General features: G+C 39.6%; 1 protein-coding gene across 2 annotated transcripts; it reads right to left on the reverse strand.

Annotated features, from left to right (window-relative positions):
* Window positions 1–1394: 1394 nt before the first annotated feature.
* LOC132695539 (uncharacterized) lies at window positions 1395–5895 on the reverse strand. Of its 2 annotated transcripts, XM_060659844.1 has the most exons (4): window positions 5571–5895; window positions 5270–5513; window positions 4750–5217; window positions 1395–4695 (listed from the first exon to the last, which is right to left on the reverse strand). In XM_060659844.1, the coding sequence occupies exons 2-4, from the start codon at window positions 5502–5504 to the stop codon at window positions 1496–1498; spliced, it is 3903 nt and encodes a 1300-aa protein (XP_060515827.1). In that variant the 5' UTR covers window positions 5505–5513; window positions 5571–5895; the 3' UTR covers window positions 1395–1495. The 2 variants fall into 2 exon arrangements, with proteins under 2 accessions (XP_060515827.1, XP_060515826.1); XM_060659843.1 differs by having other exon boundaries at window positions 1395–5217.
* Between the last annotated feature and the right edge of the window lie 5248 nt (window positions 5896–11143).

Here is an 11143-nt window from a genome sequence, read left to right on the forward strand (position 1 = left end):
AATGTGCATTTCGTTCTAGTGTGTCTACAATTCATGTTGCTATATTCATCTTGTTCCTTATGTGCTCATTTCGTACTTTGTTTAGCAATCTCATTTCATCTCTTTCCAATGTTCTCTTCTCTCTGGCTAGGCTGGATGTTCGTTGAAATTTTTCATAGATTCGACAAAAGGTTTTTTTTGTTTTGAACATGCATTTGGAGGTTAATTACATGTAGTTCCCTGTGAGCCAATTTAGAACTCTTTGCTTTTACAAACGTTTCCAAAATTAATTGTTTTTCTCTTTTAGAATAAGGCATTTTATAATAAGAAGAATGCAATTTTTGCTGAATCTGTAACTGGTAACTGTCACTTATAAACATTTTGGATTTTTGCGACGACCTACTTCACAGCCAAAAAAAATTCTGGAATATTATTTTATTTTTGATTGTTGCTTTTATATTAAAAGCGCATATTTCGCAAAAATCATTGGATTTGGGTAAAGGACCTATTATACAAGGAATGTGCATAATTTTTAGGTGATTTTATTAAGCGTTTATTATACAGTGTTTTATTAAAAAAAACATAACTTTAATCTGTGGGTAATTTCTGCAACAAATATATCTTGCAAATAGCTCACTGTTTTCGAACAACTTTTGTGTTTGGCGTTTCTTTCCCAAACCTTAAATAAAAAAGTTAAAGGAGTAGACATTATAAATGAACATTCTGTACATTTCCAAGTTTTGTCAATGTTTATGGTTCAGCTCTCTGTGTCGAAATTTCTAAGCATGTAATATAAGTAGTAATTATTCGTGACTTGACCATCCCCCGTCCCCCGGGGGAGATTTTGTGATTGCAAATTTACAGATTCCCAAGCAACCGAAAAAAAAAAATAAAAATAGTTTGACCATTCTACGAGAGATGTCGCCACCCATTAAGAGCTCAGGTTTCGATCGCCAGATGTCACCCTGAATGGGGGGTAGGGGGTAGTTTTCGCGTTAGTGCCTTTTTGGCAATTTCGCCCCGCTAGGGGTAGTTTTTGCGTTAGTGCCTTTTTGTTTTGACGTATTTTTGCGCGAGATGAAAAAAGCGACCGGTGTGTCGCGCGCGGTCGGGGGATTCGAACCTCGAACCCCGCGCGCTACGTTAGTCGAGCCTAGCCGAGCCTAGCCGACGACGATTTCGGCGGCGACGATAAGAGAATTCAACTAATAAAAGGTCGTCGAGGTCGCTTAAAATATAATAATTTATTGACAACATTTTTTTTTTTTGCGGATTAAATAAAATGCAACAGGGAAAAAGACGTTTAATGACACTAATATCGAACAAATTGTTTTATTAATCATTTACAAAACCCCATCAGGATAGACACATATTAATAAATATAATCGAACGATATGCATATATAAATAGCATATATGGACATAAATAGATACATAAATTAAACACAAATATAAACTACAATCATCTAAAGGAATCGTAACATATTAGTTTGCCAAAAGAAATATCTGGTGGTCGATCAATCAGTGATTTTCCCGCTGTCCTTTGAACCAACTAAATTTCGATGGCCCCAAGCTAGCGTGTACTCTGAGCCGGGTATAAGATGTCGTTTGTCATCCGCGTAAGACAACGCCACCTTATTTTTCAGTTCGACGTACATATCATGTAAATGTGAGCGAAACGAAGACATTTGGCGCAAGATTAGCGTGCCTTCCTCGTGGACAGCGCGCTTATAGTCGTCGAGACTAAGTTCGCGCTGGCTGACCGAGTCAGCAACGCCCTTGGCCTTTTTGGTCAACTCGTTGCCGTCCACATTTACGCAATAAGCTTTCGCTCCCGTACCCAAGAATTCCCACAACGGCCGTCCTGCGTACTCGTCCTTCATTTTACCAAGAACGGACTTGTTTACAGGAATGCCGTGTTGGTTGTTCTCCGAGTAATTAGAAGTATCGAATTTGTCCAAATTTTCTTTCATATCTTCGTAGAAATTTTCGCAAAAAATTTGGACAACGAGGCTGTCGGTATCGGTGTAGAGTAAGACGGCTTTGTCGCCGTACTTAGCGTTTAGATAGCCGTAAAAAAAGTCGTATATGAGAGTCTTGGATATGTCCAAAATGCAAAATCCGGCGTAAATAGGCTTATCATATACGACTTTAGTCCTTTCCATCTGGAGAGCTACTAGATTTTCGCTAAATATGGCGACATTTTTAAAATTAGGTCTCGCGATTAACGCTTCTGCCCCCAACCTTTTCCCAATATTTTCCCAATGGGACACGAGCCGCACGTCCACCCTTTTGTCCACATTTTCCATCGTTTTTCCAAACACAGCGTTATTCATAAGTTTGAAAAAATCTTTTTCAAACTTATTTTTAGCTGTATTACGCATCGCCGTATTCAAGTCTATGTATTGTTTTAGCCAGGGAGATTGATCGAAAACAAGAACGCGATGGATGCGAACAAGCTTTAAACCGTTGCTTAAAGCCTGTTGCAGATTCCTATAATGCAATACATAATTACGTTTATTGTTTAAATTTGGAATAAGTTTTCTCATTTTGGTTTTCGCGATTGGCGAAACGATGGATTCCGGGCAAAAAGGCAGTTCGTTGTGTGCGTCATGCAGCACTTCCGGATAGTCCAAATCTACTTCGAAAATATAGCCCCTAGGTGAATCGTTGGGGATACGCGTAATATCTAAATTTTGAATTTTGCCCTCCTCCAACCACTCGAAGTTTCCCGTTGGGAGGTATTGTGACATGGCCGCCCCGTATAAATTGGTAGCGTCCAAGTACATGACGTAAGAAATAGGTTTGGAAGGGTCGTAATTAGGTAAAAATTTATTATTAGCCGCGGCCTTTCTCACACTACACTGACTGACTCCTCCGCGGATACCGTGCTTCAAGAAGTGTATCATGTCCACGTCGGTCAACAGGTCCAGTTCGACCTTTGTCGCCTTCAGGGCGCTCGTCCATGATAGACCCGGTGTCGTATAAAACTGACTCGGGTCCAGACCGTACGTTTTCAGACACACCTCTCTGAAGTTTTCAAAAATATCGGCTAAAAGTAAAACGTCGGATTTTAAATAAATATCTGAATATTCGCCTAAAGTTTTACATTTGAACAAATTCCACACAGTCCAGGCACGCTTGTAATCCTCCCTGGTTATGTTGCTCTTTCGCATGGAGTCATAAAAGTCCTCGTGCGATGGCAGTTTGGTTTCGTCTAATTTTGAAAAAGAATCTAGATACGTATATGGAAAAACGCCCTTCTGTCGAATAAGTTGAAATTCTTGTTCATTTTTAAAAAAATTTTTGACTTCCCGACACTGACTATCGTTCAAATTTCGACTCAATCTGTCCAAACTGGATGCCATAAATCGAAATGAATCTAAAAATCGGAGTTTTAAAAATACCCTTTTCCCTTTGCCTCCTTTCTCCGTCTCAATGTTATCGACTAGGACATGTTTCGTAAAGGAAATGTAACGTTCCTTGTTTTGGGCGATGACATCGATCTTTTCCCCTTCTTCAGCCATAACTTTTACAAATAAATGACTGTCGAAACCTAAATGGTGAAAAAAGACAGGGATGTGCCGCGGAACTTTGAAATTCAAGTTGCAAGTGAAGTGAGCCGCACCTCGAAATTCGCCCGTCATATGACAATGATCCCTTACTTTTTCGTCCTCTGCATTAAATGGCTTCTCGCAAATGTGACAAGCCACAGCGTTTCGAAAGCCGGTCTCTTGTTCAAACGATAGAGTGGTCATGGGCACGGAAGTTTTCATGAACTTGTTGTAGAGCGCTTTGCAGTCGCTCTCCAACCATTCAATGAAAATTTTGTGTGCGCCCCGACCTCTGTACTGTTTAAAAGTAGACTGGGAATCGTCAAAGTCACATTTGACATAGTAGGCGAAAGAGTAAGGCTCGTGAATATGAGTTTTGACGGTAAACGATTTGTCGGGATTCGGTTCGCCTTCCACCTGTAAAGGAGTCATGACTGTTTCAAAGTCCGCGTACACAACAAAAGGAACTTTTAATTTCTTTTCAAATTCTTCAAATTTCAGCTTATTCGCGGGAACATCTTTACCGTATTTATCCTTGCGCAATTCGGTGGTCGGAAGTTTGATGGAAATGTGAGTGCAGTCGTGTTCTTTATGACGCTTTAGTTTTTCTTCGTTATAAAAATAAACCAAACACCCATCGCATAAAAACTTTGTAGAGGACCTTTTAGTTAATTGTTTTGAAACCAACCGAGACATACTTCTTATTAAACAATAATGATTTTCTCCATAGTCATTACTAATTAATAATAGGTTTACATGTCTCTCTTTACGAGATTCAGTAAAATGCAAAGGACCAACGACCTCAACATCATTACGGACTTTGTTATAGACTCTCTCGAGGCCATAGACATTGACCGAAATTTCATTAAGTCGTTCAAAAGTGGATATGTCCTTAAGTTTAACGGGAAAATCGATACCTGTAAAATCCAGCTCGTTCTGAAATTCTACATAGTTACTGACCCTGTTAGCGTTATTTGTCCAGTGAATTGGGTGAAGAGCAGCCAAGATCGACCACATAAAGCATTTTTCGTCCGTATTTTGCAAGTTCAAAACAGCTTTTTTGGCTTCGATTTCCTTGGGCAGGTTAACATAGGACGACGCCCTTAGGGGATTGTACTTGTTTATCCCTATTTCTAAATGGAGAAGTTCCTCCAACGCCCAGCCTGTAAAAAAGAGAAAGAAATTAGTTCGGAAATATACATTTTTATGAATCATACCGCTGTCCCTTTCCTGAAACTCGGACGCTTTGGTAGCCAAGATGTCGACGAACTGGACGTATAGCTCCTCCAGATCGGTGTTTCCGCTCACCAGCCGATATTTGGTATTGAAGGACTTGACCTCCTCTTGTTCCTTCGTCTGCAAGAGGAAGTTTCCGAATAGCTCCATACCGACTTTTACGTTGCCGTAGCGTCGGACGTTCGACTCTACCAACGTAAGGATTTTGGACCTAAGGTGGTCCAAGAAGCCCTTAACGTCGGTAGGGTTAATGGTGGACGCCAGACGGTATGTAACTATGCGGTTACGGAAGGAGGTCTGTATCATTTCTACTCCTGGCTCCTGCACCACGCTGCATTTTTGGCGGTGAGCCAAAGTACGCAAGTGTCCTTGCCATCTCATTGCAGGAATGGTCAAGTTACACTGCATACAATGGCGCGTGGATGATGGTGATGATGATGATGTCGAAGCTATAAAATACAATATGAGAATTGTTTGGGATATAAAATCAAAAATCCTTACCTTCCGGTAGGTCAAGTCTCGGGCGCTTGGGTTCGTCTGCAGCAATAGGGGCGGCGGCGGGTCTTTTCGCCTTGGGAACCTCATGCTTCTCGCGTTTATGGCGTCGGAGAGCCCCCTCGGATTTGTATATCCCGCCGCAAACGTCACAAATTTGTACTGCTGCGCGACAGTCCCCGTGCCTCGCCAGGTGGTCTTTACGGCTGAACGAGCGGTTGCAATATTCGCAGGTGAACATTTTTATTTGCTGCGAGGAATAGGCGTCTCACTCTCCAACTGTTCCAGATCTCTACTTGACACTTACCTTTTTTAAGTGGTGAAACACAAACAAAAATCCAAAGAATGAAGTCTCACTATGGCGGCGGTCACTTGTTAATTAAGCCAATTTTTCTGGGGTAATGAATTTAAAATTACATTCGAGAACGTTCCTTCAGAATAATTAAGATTTGTGTTGGCGAGAATTCCGCAATATAACGCGACCCGCTGATAAAATTGGTCGTAGTTAGCGACCTAACCTAACCAAACCGTCGTCGTATGGGGCCGCTTCGCTTCGAAACTCGACCGTTGGTCGCGGCGTGAATGTAAATTGCAGCGCGATTGTGTGCGATGACTCAGGCGTACCGCCGCCGTCGCGTTTGACAACTGGCTGATATCATTGCCCGCCGCGTCGTCGGTGTGCGGCAGCGGATGCATGACATCATCGCTTTGCGAAATGTTTAAACTAAACTTTGGCGGGTGAGATCATCGCGTCGCCTGCCTTCGCCGCAAAAAAAAATGTTTTAAACGAGACTTTCATATTAGACCGCTTAGGAACGGCATACGTGTTTTCCTGCGACACAAGAAATGGTTTAATCGAAACGTTTGATATTCTTACCGCATGCGTGTCCTTCGACATCGAGTTTATCGTCGCATTTCCTTCGACGCGAACAAAAACGCAAAAAAAAAAAAAATCTCACTCCGTAATTTCATTTTGTCAGTATGTTATACTTTGCGTCACCAAAAATAATTGTTCAATCGCAATGCGAAATAAACATTCCTGTTTAAAGAAGCAAAATGGTCCATATCTGTGTCGGACCTGTAGAAACCTGTTCCGTAGAGGTTTTGGGTCTGTTTAAGGCTGTCCTAGACCTGTTCGAGAGCTGTTCCATAGATATTTTAGACCTAATTTAAATCTGACCAAAAGCGTCCTGGCTAACATTTGAAATAAAATAAAAATATTTTAACGCGATTTTATTTTTATATCAAAATACAGTTACTGAATATTTTTTCGTTTTTATACAATATGTCCTGGAGCCAAATTTTGGAAATATCCGATTTTTGCTTTGTATTCTTCCGCACGTAAGCGCAGTATTTGGAGATCGGCCTGAACAACTGCTATCTGAGTTTCGAGCTGCTGGATACCTTCTTCACATTGCATCAGCTGATTTTCCAAATTGTTTTTCAAATTGAACGCCTCACAAACTATCCTTTTTTCGTTGTCATCTTTGAACGCCTCGAACCATTCTCCTTGTGCTTGCGGTAGAGATTCAATTTTTATTTTCGACGAGATAGACGTCAGGGTTAACGGTTTTCTGCAATTCTTCCTGGTAAAAAGCGCCCATTACAGGCTTACCCTTCATATCTTCCAACAGATAAGTTACCGGATTTGTAATCTGCACTTTTACGATTTTAAACAATTCCGTGGTCCAGTTGGGAGTATAACATTTGCTAAACACGTGCTTGGTCTTGCTGATTCTTACAACGTCGTCCAGTTTAAGTTTAGATGGTCCTACAATTTTCAAGTGACTGTACGCTGATTTCAGCAAACTAGGCGCGTTATCTTTGTTCACTTCTTTAGGTTTCATTCCGGTGGTCCTGTGCACGTTACTGTTATATTTTTCGACAACAGAGGATAAAACATCTATCCATTTGTAGGTGCCGTTTAACGAAAAATATCTAAATAATTTTTCCTTGAGAGTACGTATAACTCTCTCGGCTACGGCAGCTTTCACGTTGCTATATGTACTGTAGTGATTTATGTCAAACCTACATGTCATTTTTTTAAAATGGATATTATAAAACTCTTTGCCGAGATCAGTTTGCAGATTTTGCGGCCGGCGTCCTTCTTTGAAAATTTGGGTAAACGCTTTGGTTACTTCAACACCGGTTTTTGTTTTTAACGGTCGACACCACACGTATTTTGAAAAGCAATCGATCACGACTAGTATGAATTTAAAGTTTTTATTTTGTTTCGCATATCGGTCTAGCTGAGCCAAATCCGCTTGCCACAAATCATCCAGCCCTCGTATTATAGTTCTGCGACGCGCGTAATTTCTGCGTGCCGGCTTGTGCAGCTCTCGGACGAGTTGTGCTTTCTCACTGCTCATTACTTTGTCGATTGCCCGTCAATTTGAATTAAACACCATTTTAAATCATTCATTAGTTGTTGTCGCTAACTGATTTATTTGGTCCAAACTCGTATTGTATTTGTTCACCCATTGTGTATATCGGTTTTGTTGTGGCAAAAGTTTATTAAGTTGGGAATTGATATCTGCCTGATAGCTCTTTAATGTCTTCTCAAGCTCTTCTATTTTGGATAAATGTTTTTCCAACTCCTTCATTGAATTATCGTATTTCTCGTTAAGGTGGTGATTAATGTGTGTACCAAATTTATTAATAGTCATGACAGCGGTTGTTACTCAAATAATTTTCTAACTCTCAGTCGTGCTTATTTTATAAGATAACTTTTCCCTCTCTTAGTTCTTCAATAATTGAAGCTATTTCGTTCTTATGTCCCGTGTGCCCCGCAGCAGTAGATGCCAATAACAGTCTTAATCTATCGACAAGCTCGTTAACATTATCCCAATAAATATAATCTGTATTTTCTTTATTTGATTTTAAAGTTAACCCCGTCCCAGTTTTGATTGTCCTATAAGGCGGAGGCACTTTAGAAAATGCGTCAGCTAGTCGTCTCACCGGGTTTTTTGTTTTTGTTATTCCTCGCTCCTGTAAATAAGGTCCAATTATATTTATATATTTATATGATGCATTTCCTTGCACTTGTCCATTAGGGTCATGGTTTCTCCGATACGCGTTTGTTCTTTTCAGTATATCCATATAATTATCTAGATCTTGCGATTTGAAACCGACCGGCACCTTCTTGAAAAGTAACTCATACAAACCCACAGTCCCAGGGTATGTAATACCTTGTACCTTCACATCTTTACCGACAATTTCCACAGCTTTTTGGGTTAAGCCCAGAAAAACTTTATCGTTTTCTATGTCATGAACGATACCATAATTATGGTCAAATATATGTTGGGTATCTTTTACGCTGTCATCAATGTATGTTCGTGGTAATTTATTAAAGTCATTCAACCATTGCTCGTAAGCGGGAGTGTCGACGTAATCCTGTATAGCTTGCTTAGTTTGTTCTAAAATATCTGACAGATTTCCCAACGTAGTATCGCTGTCCGAAAGACCCGTACTTTCAGCTACAACATTGCTTTGTTGTTGGATCGACGGAAAGGAGGTATCAAAAAATGAGGGCAATTCTGAAGGTAAGATTGGGGTTTTTCCGGTTCTTTTCTCCTTTATTTTGGTAGGCGTCGAGGTTAACACTTCATGTTTAATATTTTCTTTTTCTTCAAACGGTTCTTGTTTGATATCCGTTTTATTTATTGATGAAATTAATTGCTGCAAAGGCTGAGTTATCGGTTTATAGGTTTGTTCGAGTTGCGTCTGGGATTCACTTGCGGCTTGTTTTAGCCTTTGATATTTTTCTCTAACTGCGTTTCTTGATTTTATTAGCTCCGTCGCTAGGCGTTTATCCATTTTGGGATATTATATATAAATGAAGGAATCGAAGTTTTTCCTATATCTGCCCTTATCTAACTCACAATCTTTGTCAATCACAAGAAAATTATAAGGTTCGTTCCAGCAGTACACACAGATATTTCTAAACTGTTCAAATGACATGTCCAACATACAGTGATCGTTATATATATGCTTTAAACTCATCATGTCTTGCTTGAATAAAATCAGAAGGTTGGCGTTTTCCCTGATAAGTCGCTTGAGTATAGAAGAATATCCTTGAAAAATAAAGAAACAATCGGTGTTTTTATGCCTACCGTGAGTGAAATAATCTCTAATGACACTTTGGTCGTGACAAGGAATATCATCAAATATTATAACAGAATTGGGTTTAATTTCCTGAGGAGAAACGATATTCTCATCGATCTCAAACTCAAAAAAGCCAATCTCTTGTAAAGGCTTTAGCAGTTCTCTCAAATACACGTATTTTGGCTGTTGCAGGGATTTGGAATATAAGTAAACGTTTTCAAATCTAATTCCATTAGGATGTTCGAGCAATGATAACATGACGTTGGTTTTACCCGAATTTGAGGGTCCTACAATTAGTGCCCTCTTGCAACTACCTCCAAAGAGATCGCCGTGCTTTTGAAATTCGCGGACCAAGCTTGCGTCGTGGTTTTTTACGGGTAAAGAAAAGGCTTGCTTAACAACTTTCATTTCGACTGAGGCATTAACAAGAACCTGCAAAAGTATTTATAGCATAATTCCTAAATATTTAAACAGTATTTCCAAACACTCTCATGATTGTACATCGAAACAGGGCGAAAGGTTCAGGATTGGTAAATAAACTTATAAAAAAACTTCCTATCGAACTGCATATTCCTGGTTACCAATTCTGCGGACCGGGTACTCATTTACAGAAGAGAATAAATAGAGGTGATCCAGGTATAAATCCCTTAGACGCTGCTTGTAAAGAGCACGATATAGCATACTCTCAGTCTAACAATTTAACAAAGAGACACGAAGCAGACAAGATCTTAGAAGATAAAGCTTGGCAGAGGGTTAAAGCAAAGGACTCTTCGTTTGGAGAAAAAACAGCCGCTTTAGGCATAACAGGTGTAATGAAAGGAAAGCGAAAATTGGGAATGGGTGTTAAAAAAGCAAGCAAAATGAAAGCGAGCAAAAAAAAGCGTATTATAAAAACACCTAATAAAATTGGTGGATTTTTACCTCTTTTACTACCGATATTGGGAGCACTTGGCGCGCTAGGCGGAGGAGCGGCAGGTATCGCGAAAGCAGTAAACGATGCTAAAGCGGCCAAAGAGCAGTTGGCAGAACAAGAACGTCATAACAGAGCCATCGAAGCCCAAGGCAAAGGACTATACGTAAAACCGTTTAAAAACAGTAGAAGTGAAGGAAAAGGTCTTTATATTAAACCATATAAGGGCGGTGTTGTGTCGAAGGAGAAAAATACCCAAAAGAGAAAAAAAAAGTCCAAATAAATTTACCTCGAAGAGCTTTGACAAATTTCGATCTGGAAAAATATGCAAAAATACTACAAATTCCGCATTTCAGGGGCGTTTTTATGCGTGATAATTTACCGCGAAAAATTAAAATTGAAGATTGCAGAATTGTTAACTTGGATAGTGAGAAAAACCAGGGAACTCATTGGGTCAGCTACATAAAGGACAAAACTAAGGCTTTCTACTTTGATGGTTACGGAAATTTGAAACCGCCTGTAGAATTAGTTAAATATCTTAATTCTAACGGAAATGTTAACATATATTACACTTATGAAACCAAACAAAAGTCCAGTTCTTACAATTGCGGACATCTGTCACTAAAATTTCTATATAATAACATGCCGTTAAAGTGAAACGTCAGTGATTAATTTAGATTCGCAATGTCCACTACGATTTCCATAAGTGGGAAAACTTCTATATTATCCGCCGATTTCAATCCGCCAATTTATTTAGATGATGATAAGGAATACTTTTTGGGACTAGCAGATTTCGAGACGTACATGAGCATACCAAATATTGAACCCGGTAATAACAAGTTACATATAGGAGAGAAAGTTATAAC

Source organism: Cylas formicarius, unplaced genomic scaffold (genome assembly GCF_029955315.1).
Source record: "Cylas formicarius isolate icCylForm1 unplaced genomic scaffold, icCylForm1.1 PGA_scaffold_12__32_contigs__length_19106922, whole genome shotgun sequence".
NCBI classification, from domain to species: Eukaryota; Metazoa; Arthropoda; class Insecta; order Coleoptera; family Brentidae; genus Cylas; species Cylas formicarius.